The sequence below is a fragment of the Neophocaena asiaeorientalis genome, unplaced genomic scaffold (genome assembly GCF_003031525.2).
Source record: "Neophocaena asiaeorientalis asiaeorientalis breed wild unplaced genomic scaffold, Neophocaena_asiaeorientalis_V1.1 scaffold37, whole genome shotgun sequence".
NCBI classification, from domain to species: domain Eukaryota; kingdom Metazoa; phylum Chordata; class Mammalia; order Artiodactyla; family Phocoenidae; genus Neophocaena; species Neophocaena asiaeorientalis.
The window spans coordinates 25,835-49,855 of NW_020174269.1; the positions used below are offsets into that span (position 1 = coordinate 25,835).

The 24,021-nt window shown below is 35.6% G+C and overlaps 1 protein-coding gene across 1 annotated transcript in view; it reads right to left on the reverse strand.

The window, feature by feature from the left end:
* The window catches only part of LOC112406730 (AP-3 complex subunit beta-1-like), an 82,994-nt gene that overhangs the window by 17,592 nt on the left and 41,381 nt on the right, over positions 1–24,021 (reverse strand). The window contains exon 3 of the mRNA XM_024755672.1: positions 16,379–16,453. Coding sequence (XP_024611440.1) covers positions 16,379–16,453 — 75 coding nt within the window. The remainder of the gene's footprint in view (positions 1–16,378; positions 16,454–24,021) is intronic.

A 24,021-nucleotide genomic window follows, 5' to 3' on the forward strand; every position in this document is an offset into this window, starting at 1 on the left:
GGAAAATGAAAGAACCTACTTCACAGGGTTATTTGTGAGGATAAAATGAGTTGATATAAGGCGTTAACAACCTAGCACAGACGGCATTTTTTAAGTGTTAGCAATCATTGTTGCTACTGACAGACTGTATTCCCAGTAACGCTAAGACAAGCTTTACCTACAGCTCACAAATTTTCTAAGTGAAATCTTGATTTTTCTTTTTCAGCTACTTGAACTTTCTTATACCAGAGGCCATAAAACTAATGTACATATCCAATTAGAAGCTCAGATATCATGGCCATAACAAGTCAAAGACAGTTTAACTGAACTATCAATTCAGAATTATATATTTTTAATAAACTTTTTATTTTATTTATTTTTTAACATCTTTATTGGAGTATAATTGCTTTACAATGGTGTGCTAGTTTCTGCTTTATAACAAAGTGAATCAGATATACATATACATATATCCCCATATCTCCTCCCTCTTGCGTCTCCCTCCCACCCTCCCTATCCCACCCCTCTAGGTGGACACAAAGCACCGAGCTGATCTCTCTGAGCTATGCAGCTGCTTCCCACTAGCTACCTATTTTACATTTGGTAGTGTATATATGTCCATGCCACTCTCTCACTTCGCCCCAGCTTACCCTTCCCCCTCCCGGTGTCCTCAAGTCCACTCTCTATGTCTGCGTCTTTATTGCTGTCCTGCCCCTAGGTTCTTCAGAACCATTTTTTTTTTTTAAGATTCCATACATATGTGTTAGCATATGGTATTTGTTTTTCTCTTTCTGACTTACTTCACTCTGTATGACAAGTCTCTAGGTCCATCCACCTCACTACAAATAACTCAATTATATTTACATGGTAACAAGCACATAAATAGTGCTTAATAAGTATCTACTAAATTAATCATAAGTAAACTTTGCAAATACTATAAGATTACATGTGCAGTCTAGACTTCTCCCATTAATTAGAATCTTAGAAAGGATGGTTTATCAAGTTATTTAAATCCAATATTAATTTATCTTAGTTCCTAAGTTGACAATAAGTGTACAAGTGTTTTGATTTTAATTTACCCAAGTTAGTCAAATTCACTTTATAATGCCTATTCATTTTGGCAACAAAATTCACCTATTTGAAATATGTAATGTACTTACTATCTAACAAAAAAAATGAAGTGTACTTTAAAATGTATCTAAAAAGTAGTTTTAAAGTACATATCTTTAAAATTCTATAATATAAATTATTCTAATAAAAAAGTTATGATAGGAAAATAATTCATTTTGTATATAGAAATGTGTACTCTAGAAACTGTATAACATATACTTCAGTGTACTTTTCCAGATTTTGAACATACAAATGCAAGATTATTTAAACTACTCATTTTCCTTATATGAGACACAGTAACACCCAATCTACTTCACAGTGTAAAAATAATAGCTTAGAGTCTACATCATATCAACCTTGTGTTTGTATAATACAAATGAAGTGTGACCTGGCTGATCTTATTGCTCCACTTAAAAAATTCTACCATCATTCTCAGGTCATGATTATTTTATACACTCTGTTTTTTTGTTTGTTTGTTTTGTTTTGTTTTGTTTTTTGCGGTACACGGTCCTCTCACTGTTGTTGCCTCTCCCGTTGCGGAGCACAGGCTCTGGACGCGTATGCTCAGCGGCCATGGCTCACGGGTCCAGCCGCTCCGCGGCATGTGGGATCTTCCCGGACTGGGGCACAAACCCGTGTCCCCTGCATCAGCAGGCGGACTCTCAACCACTGCGCCACCAGGGAAGCCCTATACACTGTTTTTCTTGTACCGATGCAATCTTTTCATTAGAAAAAGCCTTGTTTTTCAAACTATAAATACCTAAGTACTGACTATAAAACTGCTAATGACATGTGGCTCACTCGGTATATTCTGGCTATAAAGCATTACAAGACACCATTACAGAACTCTGATGTAAGGACGGAAAAGAAGAAGAGAATTTTCAAGTTATGTCACCAGTTACAAACTGAAAATTCTGCATGGAAAGTAGGGAAAACTGAGACTAATGTTTTCATTTGACTGATAACATTCCGTATATTTTAAGGTTTTAAAAATATTTACAGATTATGATATAAAGCTATAATATAGAAATAATAACTGAGAGATCTGATTTACCCTTCCTACCTTAATGAAACAGAAAATCAGGGGCAAAAAATGAAACAGAAGTTTTCGTATGTTGGACAACAGGCAGCACATTACTGTGAACCCTGAGAGAGGGAAAAAAATCAATGTGAGCCCTTCAACTGAGGGTGAGTCTACCAGGAAAGGGAGGCAACTCAAACAGAATCCAGAAGACTCACTGTGCTGAGGAGACAGTGATCAAAGTTCACAGAGGCCAAGGTTGCTAGAATTTGCAGAGCAGAATAACAAAGAGGAGGGCACTTCAGAGAGAGAGAGAGAGAGAATGCATTCTGGGGAGAAGAACCATCTACCATGGGCTAAGCACTGTCGTGCACATGAGTAAGATGAAACTACCTGAGGCCAGACCAAAAAACACTGGAAAGAAGTAGGCAGAACAGGTCTCAAAGATCACAAAAAGCTGGGAAAAGTTCATATTCCCACCAGCCAGAGAGAAAGTATCTCATAAATACATGTATCATTGAGCAGAATCCTAAGGGCATTGCTTTAATAATGGGATTACATTAGTCTAGACTAAAGGTGTTTCCGTATCCCTTACTAAAGATTAAAAGTATGCTTTGAAAGAATCAAATGATTCCATATAACTTAATTGTACATCACAAGAAAACCCAACACAATTTAAACAAAAACCAGGACAATATGAATCATAATTACTCTTCAAGTAATCTCTACCCACATCTATCAAACTCCTGAACCATGCAAGATCAGAATAGACTCAAAGCAGCTCAGCAAAAGACAAAAAATATAAGACTGAAGTTGCTGCCTAAGCAAGAGAATTTGCAATTTGAACCCTGTCAAGATAACTGCTTTCTAAAACAAAAACACCACCTATGGAGTAAATATAAAAGAATACAGAATCAACATAATTTAATATTCATAATGTCAAAAGATACAACTCAAATTACCCAATATATGAAAAACTAAAGAAATGGAACATATGCACACAAGAAAAGGAAATTAACTAGACGAAAGCCTGAGAAAAACATACTGGAACTAGCAGGCGAGGATTTTAGAGCTACTATTACACTTAAGTAAAAGAAAATGTGCTTTCCATTAATAAAGAATAGAGGAAATCTCAGCAAAGAAACAGAAAGGACTAAAAAAAGGACAAACTGAAATTCTAAAATGAAAAAATACAATTTCTAAAATTAAAATGAATGTACTTAATCAAATGGAGAGGACAGAAGAACGAGTAAGCAAACTTGAAAACAGGTGAGTAAAAATTACCTAATGTAAACAACACACACACAAAAAGATCTAAAAAAACCAACAAAGTTTCATACATTGTCAGGCAAAAATAAAACAATATAATATATATGTAATTTCAATACCAGAAAGAGAAAAGAGAAGGGGGCAAATATTATCTGAAGAAATAATGGCCCAGGGCTTCCCTCGTGGCACAGTGGTTAAGAATCCACCTGTCAATGCAGGGGACATGGGTTCGAGCCCTGGTCTGGGACGATACCACATGCTGTGGAGCAACTAAGCCTGTGTGCCACAACTACTGTGCTTGTTCTCTAGGGTCTGCGAGCCACAACTACTGAGCCCGAGTGCCACAACTACTGAAGCCTGTGTGCCTGGAGCCCATGCTCAACAAGAGAAGCCACCCAATGAGAAGCCCGCACACCACATCGAAGAGTAGCCCCCGCTCGCCCCAACTAGAGAAAAGCCTGTGTGCAGCAACAAAGACCCAACGCAGCCAAAAATAAAAATAAAAAAATTTATAGAAAGAAAAAAAAGAAAAGAAATAATGGCCCCAAATTTCCTACTTTTGATCAAAGACAGTAATTTATAGAACTAAGATGCTCAACACACATAAAACCAAATGAACATGAATAAGATCACACCAAGGTACACCAAAGTCAAACTACCAAAAGCCAAAGATGGAGTAAAACATGAAAGTGTCAAGAGAAAAATTACAAATTACATAGGAAGATGAATGATCCAGTTAACAGGGACTTTACATAAGAAATTATGGAGGGCAGAAGAGTCTTCAAAGCATCTTTAAAATGCTGAAACAAAAAGAAACTATTAATCCAGAAGTCTATGACCAATGAAATAATTCTTTAGGAATGAAGGTAAAATGCAAACATTTTCAGATAAAAGTAAGAGAATTCATCACTAGCAGACCTCCATTACAGAAAAAGCCAACAGAAGGTCTTAAGGCAGGAGGATCATGATACTGATAGAAATTTGGATCCTTAGAAGTCAAAGAGAACACTGGACAGGATAAATATCTTAATAAATGATAAATTCTGTTTTTTCTTTTAATTTCTTTATGTCATAAGTATTGATATTTAAAGGAAAAACTGTACTGTTTTATGATGCTTGCTTACTTCTTTTTTATTTATTTGTTTGTTTATTTATGGCTGTGTTGGGTCTTCTCTGCTGCAGGTGAGCTTTCTCTAGTTGTGGTGCACAGCCTTCTCATTGTGGTGGCTTTTCTCGTTGCGGAGCATGGGCTCTAGGCGCACGGGCTTCAGTAGTTGTGGCATGCGGGCTCAGTAGCTGTGGCTCGTGGGCTCTAGAGTGCAGGCTCAGTAGCTGTGAGCTTGGCTCGCATGGGCTTAGTTGCTCCATGGCATGTGGGATCTTCATGGACCAGGGCTTGAACTCGTGTCCCCTGCATTGGCAGGTGGATTCTTAACCACTGTGCCACCAGGGAAGTCCCTTGTAATGCTTTTAACTTATATAAATGTGATAATAACTAAAACATAAAAGGAGAGATATGGATGTATACAGTTGCAAGATTTCTATATTTTATGTGAAGAAGTGCAGCATTAACTATAATCCAACTGTGAAAAGTTAAGAATGGATACAGCCAACACTTAAAAAAAATGCAAAGAAGTACAGGTTAAAAATAAAAACAGGAAACATTTAAGTGTGATTTCCTCTATAAAAAGGAGGAAAAGAAGAAGAGAGGAACAAAAATAAAGGAGACAAATTTAAAAAAAGAAATCATGTAATACTACACTCAAATCCAGCCACATCAATAAATACATCAAGTGTTAACAGAATAAACACTCCAATTAAAAGGCAGAGGCTGACAGAATGGGTGGGAAAAACATGGAACTAGATGCTGTCAGTAAGAGACACAAATAGATATGAAGACACAGGCTAGGAACAAATGAATGAAAACAGGATATACCATACAAACAGATGAGAAGGCTGGAATGACAATATTAATAACAAGAAATCAAATAGACTTTAAGACAAAAAAGTATTACCAGAGAAAAAGAAGGGTTTATTTTAGGATAAAGGGGCAATTCATCAGGAACACCTGAAAAGAGCTATGCCTAATAGGAGTGCTTCAAAATATAAGCAAAAAATGACTAAATTAAAGGGAAAAATGAACAATTCCAGGATCATGATTGGGAGATTTAAGATCCCTCTCTCAGCAATTGGTAGAACATCTAGACAAGAGGTCAATAAAAACATTTTAAAAATCTAAACAACACATTTGCTTAAATAATATTTATAGAACATTACAACCCAAAGTGGAATACACATTCTTTTCCACTGCACGTGATATGCATACCAAAACAAACTAGATGATTAGCTATAAACAAGTCTTCTTAAAATTTTAAGAGAATGACGTTTCCTGACTAAAAAGGAATTATATTACAAAGCAATAACAATATAAGATAATGAGATAACCCTCCCCCAATATCTGGAAATTAAACAACATACTTCTAAATACACCATAAGTCAAAAAAGAAATCATAAAATAAGAAAATATTTTTAGGGGGATGGATGGACTGGGAGTTTGGGGTTAGCAGATGTAAAATTTTATATATAATGAATAAACAACAAGGTCCTACTGTATAGCACAGAGAACTATATTCATTGCCCTATGATAAACCATATGGAAAATAATATTTTAAAAAAAGAATGTAAAAAAAAAAAAAAAAAGAATGTATATTTATGTGTGTGTGTGTATATAATTGAACCGCTTTGCTGTACAGCAGTAATGAACACAACATTGTAAATCAACTATACTTCAATTAAAAAAAGGATTTAAAAAAGTACATAAAGGACTTCCCTGGTGGTGTGGTGCAGTGGTTATGCACCACAGGTTATTGGCGCCTGCCAATGCAATCGACAGGGGTTTGAGCCCTGGTTCTAGAAGATCCCACATGCCGCAGAGCAACTAAGCCCATGCACCACAACTACTGAGCCTGAGCTCTAGAGCCCACGTGCCACAACTACTGAAGCCCGCGTGCCGAAAGCCCGTGCTTCACAACAAGAGAAGCCACCACAGTGAGAAGCCCACACACTGCAATGAAAAGTAGTCCCTGCTCTCCACAGCTAAAGAAAGCCCGTGCACAGCAACAAAGACCCAATGAAGCCAAAAATAAATAAATAAAAAAATTTTTAAAGTACGTAGAGAATTGTAAAGTGCTATTAAAAGTGATAGAAATGAAAAAAAAGAAAATATTTTTCACTGAATGATAATGAAAACAAATCAAGTAAAAATTCAGGAAAGTAACTAAAGCAGTGCTTAGAGAAAAAGACACAGTATTAAAGCCTTATATTCACAGAAAGATTTGATCTGAGTTCCCAACTCAAGATGATAGAAAACAACAACAAAAACCCAAATTAAGTAGAAGGATGAAATAAAAAGATAAATACAAAAGTCAATAATCATACCAAAAAGAAATCAATGACACAGGAAACAGAGAAAATTGATAAAACCAAAAGCTGGGTTTTTTTAAGTCAATAAAGTTGAAAATCCTCTAGATAAACTGATGAAGAAAAAAAGAGAAAAGACAAAATTACCAATATCAGGAATGAAAGAGGAAAGAAACATCACTACAGAAGCTACAGACATTAAAAGGATACTAAGGAACTATAATTAACAACTTTATGCCAATAAAAAACCTAGATGAAACAGATTCATTTCTTAAAAGAAAAATTACTAACACAATCCAATAAGAAATAGAGAATCTAAATAGCGCTGTGTTAGGGATCCACCAAGACTACCTTCAGGCTTAATGACTGCCTAGAAGGACTCACAGGACCCAGAAAGTTGTTACACTCATGGTTATGGTTCACTACAGTGAAAGGATATATAGTAAAATCAGCAAAAGGAAAAGGCACATGGGGTGGAGTCCAGAGGACACAAGGCACAAGCTTCTAAGAGCCCACCCACAAGCATAGTCACATAAAAATACTTCCTTCAGCAACAACGTGTAACAACACGTACAAAGTGGTGCCAACCAGGGAATCTTGCTTAAGACAGACGGTCCAGGGTTTTTATTAGGGATCAACCATGTAGGCACTGTATGCCTACATATATTGTCATCAGTAAGTAAGAGATCAGTAACTGAAGCTCCAGACCATGATAAGGAAAGCAGGTGTTTACTACAAACACTTTTAGTATATATTATTTGGATAAACTGACACAGCATGGCTCACTCTTATCTGACAGAACACTCAAAGAGATCAGTTCACCAGAGCCAACCAATAAACAATCATGAAAACAGACCTGGAGGGCTTCCCTGGTGGCACAGTGGTTAAGAATCCACCTGTCAATGCAGGGGACATGGGTTCAATCCCTGGTCCGGGAAGATCCCACATGCTGCGGAGCAACTAAGCCCGTGCACCACAACTACTGAGCCTGCGCTCAGAGCCCACAAGCCACAGCTACTGAGCCCACGTGCCACAACTACTGAAGCCCATGTGCCTAGAGCCTGTGCTCCGTAACAAGAGAAGCCACCGCAATGAGAAGCCTGCACACCGCAACGAAGAGTAGCCCCCGCTCGCCACAACTAGAGAAAGCCCATGCATAGCAACAAAGATCCAACGCAGACAAAAATAAATAAATAAATAAAAAGAAAAATAAAAAAAGAAAACAGACCTGGAAATGTTCAGGGTTTGCACAACCCAAGCCTGCTGAGTTTAGTTTCCACACGGGCCTATACCAATAAACAACCTGAATTCATAATTTAAAACTTTCGCATAAAAGAAATTTCAAGTCCAGATGACATCATAGTAACAATGAAATAATACCAATTATTTGGTGTTATTAGATAGAATGAAACAATACCAATTCTACACATTTTCTATCAGAGAAAAAAGGAGAAACACTCTCCCACTCATTTTTTTTTTAATAAATTTATTTATTTTATTTATTTATTGTTTTGGCTATGTTGGGTCTTCATTGCTGCATGTGGGCTTTCTCTAGTTGCAGTGAGGAGGGTTACCCTTTGTTGCAGTGTGCAAGCTTCTCTCATTGTGGTGGCTTCTCTCATTGCAGAGCACGGGGTCGAGGTGTGTGGGCTCAGTAGTTGTGACCCACGGGCTTAGTTGCTCTGCAGCATGTGGGATGTTCCCGGACCAGGGCTCGAACCCGTGTCCCCTGCATTGGCAGGTGGATTCTCAAACACTGCGCCACCAGGGAAGCCCATCTCCCACTCATTTTTAAAATCCAGTATTAACTGGTTACCCTGATATCAAAATCAAAGTCATGATGAGACAAAAAAAAAAAATCCCTCAATAAGATATAGATGCAAAACTCCTAACAAAAGTTAGCAAATCGATTCTAACAATACACTAAAAGATTAATACACCATAGCCATTAGGGATTTATCCCAGGAACAGAAAGGTTTAACATTTAAAAATTAGTCCCAGTCATTTATCATATGAAGAGAATAGAGAAAAATCCTATGATAATTTCAGTACTTACAGAAAAAAGATTTGACAAAATTCAACATTCATTCATATTAAAAACTCTCAGCAAACAAGGGATAAAAAGAACTTCCTCAATATGCTTAAAGGCATCTGCAAAAAACCTATAGCTTGTATCATATTCTATGGTAAATGGCTCAATGCTTTCTACATCAGGAACAAGGCAATGAAAACCACTATCATTGCTTTTATTCAACATTGTAATATAGATTGTACTCAGTGTAATATGACAAGAAAAAGGCATATAGGATACAAAAGAAGTAAAATTATGTTCACATATGGTATGATCATTTATGTGTCAAAGTCTAAGAAATCGATAAAATAGCTATCAGGGAAAAAAATAGCTATCAGGATAAGTGAATTTAGCAAGGACACAAGATCAATACACAAAATCAGAATTGATTTTGCTAGCAATGACCAATTGGAAAATGAAATTAAAAAGACAACTCTATTTAAAATAGCATTCAAGAGACTTCCCTAGTGGTCCCAGTGGTTAAGAATCTGCCTTCCAATGCAGGGGACGAAGGTTCGATCCCTGGTTGGGGAGCTGGGATTCCACATGCCACAGGGCAACTAAGCCCATGTGTCGCAACTGCTGAGCCTGCGCACCACAACTAGAGAGAAGCCGGCGTGCTGCAATGAGGAGCCCTTGTGCTGCAACCAAGACCAGACGCAGCCAAAAATAAATAAATATTTTAAAAAACACAGCATTCAAAAACTACTCAAAACTAAATTGATGGGACTTCCCTGGTGGCGCAGTGGTTAAGAATCCGCCTGCCAACGCAGGGAACACGGGTTTGAGCCCTGGTCTGGGAAGATCCCACATGCCGCGGAGCAACGAAGCCCGTGCATCACAACTACTGAGCCTCTGCTCGATCCCGCGAGCCACAACTACTGAAGCCCGTGCGCGGCGAGCCCGTGCTCCACAACAAGAGAAGTCACCACAATGCGAAGCCCGTGCACCACAGCAAAGAGTAGCCCCTGATCACCGCAACTAAAAGAGAGCCTGTGCACAGCAACGAAGACCCAACGCAGCCATAAATAAATAAATTTAAAAAAAAAAAAAAACTAAATTGATGTGCAAAATGTTCAAAACTTGTACACCAAAACCTATAAAACACTACAAAGGGAAATTACAGAAGACCATATTCAAGGACTGGAAGACTTATATGGTGGAGGTGGCAATTCCCTCCAACTGATCTACAAACTCACTGTAAACAAAATCAAAGTTAACAGGCTTTTGGAGAAATTGGCATGCTGATTTTAACACTTTAACAGAAAGACAAAAGACCCAGATTAGTCAAAACAAGGCTGAAAACAGAACAAGACTGGAGTGCTTATACTACCTCACTTCAAGACTTACTGTAAGGCTACAAGACAGTGTAGTATAGGCACAAGGACGCACATATAGATCAATGGAACAGAACAGAGTCCAGAAATATGCTTGCACTTATATGGCCAAAATTTTTTCACAAAAGTGGCAAGGTAATTCAACTGGAAAAAGATATAGCCTTCTTTATAAATGGTGACAGAATAACTGAATATCTGAGAAAAAAATGAATTGTAAATCTTACCTCATACCACACACAAAATCTAATTTGACCCAGCCAAAACAATCTTGAGGAAGTATAAAGCTGGAGGTATCACGCTCCCTGATTTCAAACTATACTACAAGGCTACAGTCACCAAAACAGTATAGTACTGGCACAAAAACAGACACCTAAATCAATGGAACACAATAAAGAGCCCAGAAGTAAACTCACCATTATATGGTCAATTAATCTATGACAAAGGAGGCAAGAATACACAATGGGGAAAAGACAGCCTCTTCAATAAATGGTGTTCAGAAAATGGACAGTTACAATCTAAAGAATTAAATTGAACTACTTTCTCACACCATATACAAAAAGAAACTCACAATGGAGTAAAGGCTTACATTTAAGACCTGAAACCATAAAACTCCTAGAAGAAAGTGTAAGTATTGCTCTTTGACATAGATCTTAGCAATATTTTTTGGACATGTCTCCTCAGGCAAGGGAAACAAAAGCAAAAATAAACAAATGGGACTACATCAAACTAAAAAGCTTTTGTACAGCAAAGGAAACTATCAACAAAACAAAAAAGCCACCTACTGAATGGGAGAAGATATTTGCAAATGATATAACTGATAAGGGGGTAATATCAAAAACATATAAAGAACTCACAGAACTCAACATCAAAAAAATACAAACAATCCAAATAAAAAATGGGCAGAGGACCTGAATAGACATTTTTCAAAGACCTACAGATGGCCAACAGGCACATGAAAAGATGCTCAACATCACTAATCATCAGGGAAATGCAAATTAAAATCACAATGAGTTATTACCTCACACGTGTCAGAATGACTATTATCAAAAAGACAGAGAGGGCTTCCCTGGTGGCGCAGTGATTGAGAGTCCGCCTGCCGGTGCAGGGGACACGGGTTCGTGCCCCGGTCCGGGAAGATCCCACATGCTGCGGAGCGGCTGGGCCCGTGAGCCACGGCATGCACTACAATGAAGATTAGCCCCCACTCACCAGAACTAGAGAAAGCCAGTGCCCAGCAACAAAGACCCAACACAACCATAAATAAATAAATAAATAAACTTAAAAAAAAAAAGAAGACAGCAAGTAACAAGTATTGGTGAGGATGTGGAGAAAAGGGAACCTTTGTGCTCTGTTGGTGGGATTGTAAGTTGGTGCAGCCACAGTGGAAAACAGAATGTAGGTTCCTCAGAAAATTAAAAATAGAACTACCATACAATCCAGCAATCCCACTCTTAGGTATACATTCGAAGAAAACAAAAACACCAATTCAAAAAGATATTAATACATGATCCCTATATTCATTGCAGCATATTTACAATAGCTAAGATATGGAAGCAACCTAAGTATCCATCGATAGATGAATGAATAAAGAAGATGTGGTGTGTACACACACACACACACACACAATGGAATATTAGCCATAAAAAAGAATGAAATCTCGACATCTGCAATAGCATGTATGGATCCAGAAGGTATTGTGCTAAATGAAATAAGTCAGACAAAGAAAGATAAATACCATATGATTTCACTTATATATAAGGAATCTAAATACAAAACAAATGGACAAACAGAACAGAAAGAGACTCACAGATACAGAGAACAAACTGGTGGTCGCCAGAGGGGAAAGGGGCAGGGGCATGAGTGAAATAGGTGAGGGAGATTAAGAGGTACAAACTTCAGTTATAAAATAAATAAGTCATGTAATGTACAGCATAGGGAATATAGTCAATAATACTGTAATAACTTTGTATGGCAACAGATGGTATTTAGACTTTATTGTCGAGATCATTTTGTAATGTATAAAAATATCGAATCGTGATGCTGTACACCTGAAAATAATTTTATATTGTAAGTCAATTATACTTTAATTTTTTAAAATCTGATTTGAAATGTATTCTGTAGTAAAGATTTAACACAGTAGGCCAGAGATTGCTATCCTTAGAAAGCCTACTTATAAAGTTGGCCTTGACTGTTGTCTGGGAACTTGAACTTCAGAGGTATTGCCACCATTCCCTAACTGATAAGGATGGTTTACATAAAAACAATATGGTTTATGCTGGATATGGTTTTATGTTTACATAAAACAATATGGTTTAACATTCCAATTCTGGAATGTGCTAGGCAGTTAATGGGTACACGAGCAGCCCCCAATAAAGACTTGGGCACTGAGTCCCTTAAGAACTTTCCTAGTAGACAACACTTCACACATTTTGTCAGAGGTGATGCTGGAGGAATCGAATGTCACAGGGAAAATCACTGGGGAGGCTTCTTAGAAGCTTGCATCTGGTTTTCTCTGGACTTCACTTCATGCACCTCTTTCAGTACCTAATTTTTGTTGTGCATCTTTCAGTGTAATAAGTCATAGCTATGAATCTATCTATAACCTGAGATCCTGTGGATTAGCCCAAAGAATGAGGGAACCTGTGGGTAGTCTTGGGATTCTCCCCTGACATGGATCATAGTGCAAAATTTAATAGCTAAAACTTTTTAAACTTTTAGAACAAACTCGGAGAAATCTTCATAACATTAGGTTAGGCAAAGATTTATCAAGCAGGTCACAAAAAAGCCTCAAGTATAACTAAGAAAACTGATAAAATGTACTTTATCAAATCAAACGTTTATTCTTTGAAAGACATTAATAAAACAAAAAGGCAAGCTACAGACTAGGAAAAAATAAATAATAGTAAATAACCATCAATCTGACAAAAGGCTTGTACCAGAATATATAAAGAATTTTTATACTCTAGACAAAAAAATTAAAAATAGGTTAAAGATCTGAACAGATATTTTAGAGAAGATTTATGACTGATCAAAAAGATCATGAAAAGATGCTCAACACCACTAAGTATCAGGAAAATGCAATTAAAGGCACAATGAAACACCATTATGCATCCACCAAAATGGCTGAAGTCAGACTCTAACAAGATCAAGTGTTGAAAGGGATATGAACTGACTGGAACTCCACACATTCCTGGTGGGAATGCAAAGGGCACAGCCACTTTGGAAAACTACATGGTACTATTTTCTAAAAATTAAACATACTCTTCCCAGACAATGCAACACAACTAAGCCTAGGTACTTACCCAAGAAAAATTAAAATACATGCCCATAAATAGCATTTTATTTGATCCAAGTGTATTTCAACTGGTAAATTAAAAAACTGTGAAATATCCATATTATAGCAAAAAAAGGAACAAAACATGAATACATGAAACAGCAGAGATGAAACTCAGTAGCCTAAGTAAAAGAAGTCAAACACAACAGCTTCTATACTGTATGATTTGATTTATAAAAAATTCTAGAAACAACAAAACTATACTGACAGAAGGCAGATCAGTAGTTGCATGAAGACACCATACACAAAAATTAACCCCAAATAGATCACAGTCCTAAATATAAAAGCTAAAACTATAAAACTCTTAGAAAAAAAAGACAAGTGTAAATCTTTGTGACCTTGAATTAAGCATCAGTTTCTTAGATATGACATCTAAAGCATCAGCAAATATATATATATATATATATATATATCTCAATAGTTGTCATCAAAATTAAAAACTTCTGTGCTTCAAAGGGCATTATCAAGAAAATAAAAGGGATAACCCACAAAACAGGAGAAAAATATTTGCAAATCATACATCAGATAAGGGTCTAGTATTCAGAATACATAAAAAACTGTTAAAAATACACAATAAAAAGACCAACAACCCAATTATAAAATGGGAAAAGGATCTGAATAGATATTTTTCTAAAGAAGATATACAACTGGCCAATAGATTCTCAACAATTTTCTATTAAGGAAATGTAAATCAAAATTTCAATGAGATACCACTTCACACCCACTACAGTATACAATCTAAAAGACAGACAATAATTTTTTTTTTACTAAAAGGAAAATAAGTGTTGGTGAGGATGTGGAGAAACCAGAACTCACATACATTGCTGATGGAAACATAAAATGGTTACAGCTGCTGTGGAAAACAGTTTTGAAGTTCCTCAAAATGTTAAACACAAAGTTATTTTATGACTTAGCAATATCACTCCAAGGTATATATGCAAAAGAAGTGAACACATACGTGCACACAAAAACTTGTACAGAATGTTTACAGCAACATTACTGACAAGAGCCAAAAAGTGGAAACAACCCAAATGTCCATCAGCTGATGAATAAACAAAATGCAGTATACCCATACAATAGAATATTATTCAGCAAAAAAGGAGCAATAGAGTAATGATGCATACTATGACATGGATGAACCTTGAAAACATTATGCTATGTGAAAGAAGTCAGACACAAAAGCACATACTGTATAACTCAATTTATATGCAATGCCCAGAGTAGGCAAATCCATGGAGACAAAAGGTAAATTAATGGTTGCCTGGGGCGAGGGGGTGTTGTGGAGTAACTGCTAATGAATATAACGTTCCTTGTTGAGGTGATAAAAGTGTTGTGGAATTAGATGGTGGTGATGATTGCACAATTCTGTGAATACACTACACATCACTGAACTGTACACTTTAAAAGCGAGAAGTCTATAACATGTTATTTATGCTTTGATAATCTTTTAAAAAGATGACTGATTCTTTAAAGTAAAAATTATAACCATGTATTTAGGGTGCTTTAGCATATTTAGAAGTAAAATGCATAAAATGGGAACAGACTGGAGGGAGCAAATAGAAATTTACTGATGTAAGAATATATGAAGGGGTATAATTATTTGAAACTAGACTGTGATAACTTAAAAATGTATATGTAAATACTAGTGGTAGACTGTAGTAAGTTAGATATATACATTGTAGCCCCTAGAGCAAGCACCTACAGAATAAACAGAGGTACAGCTTCAAGAGTAATATTAATAATACTAGATTATAAGTGAAAAAACTTCCCTTTATCTTTAATTTCTACTACTTATACTCCATTTCCCTCCACCTAAAACATCCTGCCCTGATGTCACCAGGTCCTTGAAAATATTCGTCAATGGAGACTGCTGCTTCTCCCAAATTTACCAGACTGAAAAAGAGGACTAGGCTTATTTCTTGATGCTCACAGTTGCTAGTATGGGCAAATAGGAAACATGTGTGCTGGCATTTTCATTCTCGTGCAGATATCACTAGCTCCTACTACTTCCTAGTAAACACACCCTCCTCAAAAACAAACACTCCCAACATACCCCCAGACAATCACTACCAACATCAGTTGAAGTTGACACTCATGACAGATGTGGCCATTCAATCTTCATTACAACCTTCTGTTCTTTTGAAATACAAGGCATTTGCTCACATTAATCTCTAATTCTCTTCATTGAACTTTTCATACTACTCATCTTTCTCAATGGTTTCTACACTGGCTCCTATTTTTCTTCTGCACTCTATTAGAAGTCATTAGTCCATTTGACCTAACATTAATTACGGTGGCCTCAAAGTTCTGTGAATTCCTCTGTTTCAAATTCCATGTACAAGCCTATACAGGGACCAGTAATTGAAGGTTCCCACTACATCCTGCCTTCTGCTCACATCCTACTATACTGAGGCAAGGTCTATCAGAACTAAGATGCTCCAGGAAGCGCACTAGATTTGGAGTTACAACACCTGGGTTCAATCCCTGCCCTGATACTGCAGGAATTTAGGTCTGTTTCACTGGACATAATGATATCTTAAAATTAAGTCCCTAGAGCAGAATTTCAACTAAACTGGCTTCTAAGAATATTCAACAAGTTACCACCCTTCACCCAGGTGAATTAATCTCAATTTTACTTTTCATATTCTCCACCAAAATTCCAAAGCTAAGATTGTCTACTTTGTATTCTATATCACCTATTTAAGATTATGGACATTGTAACTGTATCGAAAATCTAGCGTCACAAGTATCTTATCATATGTTGTGTTTCAAAGTAACTAAAAAGTATATGATTCTTTCACAACAAAAGGAATCATGAAAATTATGAATCAAAACAGTACCTCAATATTTTTACTGGCCACATTCTTCACAACAGCAGGAAACAGGTCAGATGCATTTTTCCCTTTTGCAATCATCTGAAGAATAAAAGTGGAATATTAGGGCCGAAACTTTTAAAAAATTAGTCATTTAAAAAAAACATAGATTCTATATACATTAAATATTTAGAAGATAAGCTACAGAAACAAATAAGCTATAGAGTTAACAAACAACTCTTTTTGAGTCACCTTATTTATTCCAACTACCTGCAGCAAAGAACAAACAATCTCTTGGGAATCAATAAAAATACACATAGACATATTAAGGAAGAAACAGTAATTTAAAGACATAATATTTACAATAGTTTTCTCTGGCTAATGGTGTTGTAAACACTTTTTAAATATTTGTACTCTTCTTTATTTTCCAAGTTCTTACATTAAAGATGCAATGCTTTTGCAATGGGGGTGGGGGTGGAGAATGAATGTTATTTTAAACAAACTACAATAATGCTTTCTCCTTCGGCTTTCTTTTTATAGATTCCCCTACTTCTCCAACCATTTTTTTCAAAGTTCCCTTCACCAGGTCCTCTTCCTTTCCCCACTAAAGTTCTGTGCACCAACATCTTTTCAGGCTACACTGTTCTACAATCTCTGAAATGCCTGAGATTTCATTCACCCTCAACATGTTAACTCCTACCTCTACAGGGATCAACTCCCCAAACTCTAGCTCTAACTCTAGGCCCTAGTTCCACTTCTCTAACTGAACATTAGTAGATGTCTTTCTCATCCAAAACTTGCTATGTCTAAAACCAAACCTATTTGTCCTGATAAAATGGCATTCGTGCTAGAATTTCCTATTTCCACCAATTTTCCCAGATACCAGAAACCATGAAATTATCTTGGTCTCTCCTCACATCTACACAGTAACCAGGTCCTGTTGTGAATTCTTAGCACACTCACATTAATCCCTTTCTCCTGTTACTATCCTAGTATAGATCAGTATCACCTACAGAGGACTTTTCCAACAATCTCCTCCTTCTGTCCATAACGTACATCACCGACAGTTTAATATGCTCAAACTACCACTTTGCACGTCAGCTCCCCCTCAAAGATCTCAAAACTCAAAAGCCCCTGACTGCCTAAGAGTCCAAACTATTTCATTTACTATTCAAATGACTTAATTGCATTAACATCCCTTTTAAGCTCATCAACCATTATTGTTCTACACCAATGTTGTTATAAAAGTAAACTGATCTACTCACTTCTTGCACATTCTCTGGCTCCTCTATGCTGGTGCTCATATCATGCCCCCAACCCACTTCTTTTTACTTTTCTAAGTTCTACCATTCTATCTAGAGTATCATCAAATTCTAATCATTCTCCCTTGCTAGAGCCATCTCCTAACACCTAGCCCACTATGACGTCCAATCCTAATTTCCTCTAGAATTTTTTAATCTACGTTTTTCATTTAGAATTTCCTATGTGTTACCTTTTATTTCTATTTATTTCAGTTTTATGTCTACCTGTATTTCCATTTCCTTCACTCTCATTCCCAGAATATATCTTTATGTCTTTTAATAGTACGGACTTTGGTAGCCACAAAATAAAGTTTTAACTACAGGATAATTTTTTGGAAAAGGGATCTTGGGACTTCCCTGGCAGTCCAATGGTTAAGACTTCACCTTCCAACGCAGGGGGTGCAGGTTCAATCCCTGGTCAGGGAGCTAAGATCCCACATGCCTCGGGGCCAAAAAAACAAAATATAAAGCAGCAGCAATATTGTAACAAATTCAATAAAGACTTTATAAATAGTCCACATCAAAACCTAAGTAAATATATATATAAAGTCTAAAATACCATTTTAAAAAAAGGGATCTTTATGAATTATCTAAGAAACCTAAGAAACTACCTTAAAAAGGTAGAAGGCATTATTTTTATAAATTTACAGAAATGTTTTATAAATACTATGTGACATTTTAAACAACAATAATCCCAGTTAACAATATCTCAGAAGACCTTTCTACATGACAGCTTTAGAACACTCTAATACAAACTAGTCTTTTCATTTTCTATTTCTTTACCTGTGAAATTATTTGAGTATTCTGTGAAACCTTCTGAGTATTAAAGAAGGTTCACGAAATAGTGCAACTAAAGTATCTTTATATGACTTTTACAATTTTCTTATCTGTAAAATGAGGAGAGAGGGATTAAATGTTCTCTAGGTCCCCTTCCTTCAGTCATTCAGTAATTACCTAAAGTCAGAGATCCTATCCTATGATATCCTACTCCAAGGCTTCCCCAACTTTATTCTACAGAATGCTATTCAAAAACATGTTAATACACAAGGGAGAAAAAAAAACCTGTAGTCAAATTCATTCAACAGATATTTGCCGAGAGGATACTACATGCCAGGGACTATTCTAGGCCTTGGGGATACAACCGTGAACAATATAGTCTTTACCCATCGGAGCTCACCTTTTAATGAGGGTGAGGGGCAAAAAACAAATATAGTATGTGAGGTGGTAACAAGGGTACTATGGAGAAAGATAAAGAACTGCAGGAGAAATGCGAAGTGCTAGGGTAGGGGTGGGAGTTGCTGTTTTATGTTTTGGTTAGTGTTTGCACAGCATATATTTTTTATCCTTATATTTTTAATCTATCTATGCCTTTATATTAAAAGTGGGGCTTTCCTAGATAATGTACAGTTGCATCTTGATATTTTCATCAAATATGACAGTCTCTCTTAGTTGGTGACTTTAGATCACTTACATTTAATATAATTATTGATGTAGTTATATTCAGGTCTACCATTTTATTATCAGTTTTCTGTTTATTCCCTGTGTTTTGTTGTTCTGATTGCTGTTACCCTCATTATTTGGAAATTTTTTAGTATTTAATAATTTAACTTTTCTTTTTTATTTTAATTTTTATATTGACTATTCGGCTATATCTTTTTGTATAATTTTTATTGGTTCTTCTTCTAGAGATTACCAGATAATTACATAGATGCACAAACACAGTTGACAGATACATATACACAGGTAAGTCAAGATATGTCAAACCTTCCAGTTTACTTAGAGTTAATATTTCACAAGGTCAAATAAAATGTAGAAACCTTTCAACCATATAGGCCCTTTCAATCTGACCTCCCCACTACTCTTTATGTTATAGCCATCATACATTTTATATCTACATCCATCGAAAACCTCTCAGACAATGGGACACTTGGGAGGATAAAATTAGTCCTTTATGCTTACCAGATATTTACCATTTCTATTGGTCTCCCTCAAAATCCATCACATATTTCCCTTCAGCCTGGAGAACTTCCATTAGCCTTTCATTAAAGCAGATCGGCTAGAAGTACTCTACTATCTTTTTCTGCCTGAGAATGTCTCTATTCATCTTCATTCTTTCACTGGATTCACTGGATTCTAGGTTAACAATTATTTTCTTTCAGTACTTAGTCATTCAGTTTATCCTGATTGGGGATCATTGAGTTTCTTTCATCTATAAATTTAAGTCATTCATCAGTTGGGAAGTTTTCAGCAATAATGTCTTCAAGTATTTTTTCTGCCCTAAAATATATATGTTACGTGGACATAATGTTTTGGTATCATCCAACAAGACCTGAGGCTTTGTTCATCACTTTTCTTTTTAATCTCTATTCTAAGAATTGACTAATTTCTAGTGATCTGTCTTCAAACTTTTGACTCTTTCTTCTGTTATATCAATTCTGCTATTTAGTCAACCCAAGATATTTTTATTTCAGATATGATACTAGGACTTCCCTGGCAGCCCAGTGGTTAAGAATCCATGCTGCCACTGCAGCGGGACAAAGGCTTGTTCCCTGGTCAGGGAAGTAAGATCCCGCATGCCATGTTTTGTGGCCAAAAAAAAAAAAAAAGAGATATCCAGATATGACACCATACACAAGACAGAAATTTCAACAAATTTCTAATGATGTGGTTCACTTGATATATTTTGGAAAACAACTATTTACCCATTAGTTACTACCTGGGGAATAAGTAGATATAGGATATCCCTTTCCCTGGCGTAACTTACCATCCAATCATAAGTGGCCCTAATATTACTCACTACTGAAGTATAAAACAAGAGAAATGTCTATGTATAAAACAAGAGAAATGTCTATTTAAGTCTTTACCCATTTTTAATTGGGCTGTTTTTAGTTTTTGGGTTATATGAGTTCTTTATATATTCCGGAGAGTCTGTATCAGATATATGATTAAAAATATTTTCTCCCATTCTGTGGGTTGCCTTCTCACTGGTTGACAGTGTCATTTGATGCATGAAGTTTTAAATTTTGACATAGTCTAAATTATTTCTTTTGTTGCTCACCTTTTGATGTTATATCCAAGAATCCTTTGACAAATCCAGTGTCATGAAGTTTTTATCCTAAGTTTTCTTCTATGAGCTTTATGGTTTTAGCTCTTACATTTAGGTCTCTGATTCATTTTTTCACTTATTATATATATCGTATGAGGTAGGGGTCTAAAAATTCATTCTCTTGCATGTGAGTATCCAGTTTCCAAACACCATTTGGGGAAATTCTACCCCCACTGAATTGTCTTGCACCCTTGTTGAAAATAATTTGGCCATATAAGTGAGGGTTTTCTTTTAAGGCTCTCTATTGTGTGTATATGTCTCTCTATATATCTGTCTTTACGTTGGTACCACACATTTTGATTACTGTAGCTTTGTAGTAAGTTTTGAAATCAGAAAGTATAAGACTTCTTTGTTCTTCTTTTTCAAGATTGTTTTGGCCATTCAGAGTCCAGTAAGATTCCATATGATTTTAAGATAGATTTTTCTATTTTTGCAAAATCCATTCCTGGGATTTTGATAGGAACTGCACTGAATATGTAGATAATTTTGGGAATATCGATATCCTAATAATATTAAGGCTTCCAATCAATGAACATGGGACATCTTTCCATTTATTTGTGCCTTAATTTCTTTCAGCAACATTCTAGTTTTCAAGGTACAAATCTTTTGCTTCCTTGGGTAAGTATTCCTAGGTATTTTATTCTTTTTGATGTTACCATAAATGAGATTATTTTCATAACTTCCTTTTAGGGTTGATGACTATTACCATATAGGAACACAACTAATTTTTTATGTGTTAATTTTGTATCCTGCAACTTTGCTGAATTTGTTTATTAGTTCTAAAAGTTTTTTGTGGACTCTTTAGGGTTTTCTAAATATAAAAGCATGTTGTCTGTGAATGAAGATAATTTTACTTCTTTTCCAACTTGGCTGCCTTTGCTTTCTTTTTCTTACCCAATTGCTGTGGCTAAAATTTCCAATACTATGTTGAATAGAAGTGGTGACGGTGGGCATCCTTGTTTTGTTCCTGAACTTAGAGGAAAAGCTTTCAGTCTTTCACCACTGAGTACAATGTAAGCTGTGAATTTTTCATATTTGGCCTTTAAAATGCTGAGGTAGTTTCCTTTTATTCCTAGTTTGTTGAGTGTTTTATCCTGAAAGGGTGTTGAATTCTGTCAAATGCTTTTTCTGTATCATTAAAATAAACTTGTTTTTTCTCCTTCATTCTGTTAATGTGGTGTATTACAATGATTATTTTCATGTTATTCATGTTATTTTTAAAATACTGAATAATAATCTAGATCTAAAAATTCAGATCTAGGGAATTCCCTGGCGGTCCAGTGGTTAAGACTCCGTGCTTCCAATACAGGGTGCATGGGGTTTGGTCCCTGGTCAGGGAACTAAGATCCCACATGCCATGCAGCATGGCTCCCCCCCAAAAAATTCAGATCTAAAAACATAATTAATGTTAAAAAGCATTAATCTCTTTTTAACTCAGCAAGATAAAGAGGAGAAATTGCACTTACTTTCTCAGCAATTTCAACTAGCTTCATTCTTTACAGATATACAGATGGGGAGAAAATTCAGCATTTTTACTTTATAAATAATTACTAGTTAATTTACAAACCAGCAGTTAATTTTCAGACCCAACTGCAACTCTTAAGAATCAGCCCCCAAGAATAAATAGAGAAATAGAAAATGAACTGACCCTTGACTTCTATCCCAGAAAGTACTCTTGAAGCAAAATTGACAGAAAATCCATTAAGGTTCTATAGGCATTACATCACTAGTAAAAATTCAGGCCTGCTAACCAGGAACTGGTCCTGATGTATATTAGCATGGCAGAAAAAATTTGACCCATTAAACAACTTCCAACCTAAGAACAAAAAAGGATGCCAACATCAGCCACAAGTTGAATCCTTTAAAGTATACACAGAACTGAAGAATTTTTGTTGAAGGGAAAAAGAGAACAAAGGATGCGCAGTCAATAAGGACTTAGCCCAAAATGTTTATTATAATCATTAACTCAAGACAGTAAGAATTACACATGTTTTTATTTTCTTCTTCTTATATGGACTTTCTCAAAATTTTTCTACAACAATAATATACCATTGAATTTGGTTTTATATTTTTTTTACACAAATAATAAACAAAAATATCTGGAACTCTGAAATTACCTTTAATTTTCTTAGGGTCAGTAATATCCAACCAAATACCATGTAACATATATGGCTATGAAATAATATAGATCAGTAACTCTAATTAGGAATTTTAAGAATTTTATCTATCAAAGAAAGGTTCAGATTTGCTCATTATCCCAAAACTACAAAGACAAGCAAACTAACCTGAGAAAGATCTTTAATATCCAACACTTACTAAAAGAAAATACATCAAAGATTTCAATACGCCAAAATATTCCATTCTTTCAAGGACTCTAAATAATCAACTCATCAGTATTATAGCTAAAAAACTTATTACAAGTTCACTATATGAAGCAATACATTTCAAATTCTTAGTTCACATTTCATCAAGCCAAGATAAAATAAAAACATGTGCTTTAAACATTAGACACATATTTTTCAGAAATATCAAGAAAAATAACATATGTATGTTTCAACTTGAGTCCTGCTATGCAACAAGTGACCACAAGATTTTGAAGTAGGTAGCTTTTCTTTCCTAAGCATGCTTTGGCATACATGAGACTTTATTCAACATATAAACCATTGGAAACATTTCCCCATGATTCTAAATAAGCCTCAGATATTACCAAAGAAAGATAATAAAATGAACTGAAACTATCATTATGGTTTCTCTCTAGTAGATATTGCTGACAAGATGCTCTGTTGACTCGTAGGACTACCGACTATGAAAGATAGCCAGATGTGCACTGCCAGCGTTTTGATATATATTAGAAAGTAATGTGTTAAAACAAATACATAACACTTAAAATTTTGGCAGATTAAAATTTAGAAATGTTTAAAGGTTTTTAACTATGAAGCTAAGGTCTTAAAACTACTCTGTAACCATGAGGTGGTAAAACCCCATATTCAGGGCTCATGAAACCTAAATTATGCAGAGAAATGTAAATATTGACAATTACATTTTAAAAATCCACGAAATTCTGAAGCCAATATAATATTCTGCTAATTGACCTCTAGCAAACTACTTCTACCCAACAGATGTTTTGAAATGATGCATACATGTGCATACATGAACATAACATTTTAAAAATAATTTTTAAAGCTCCCACATAGAAATATGGTGCTAACTAGAAATCGAACTAAAAACTGGACAGAAGTAAAGGTGAACAAATGACTGTTATA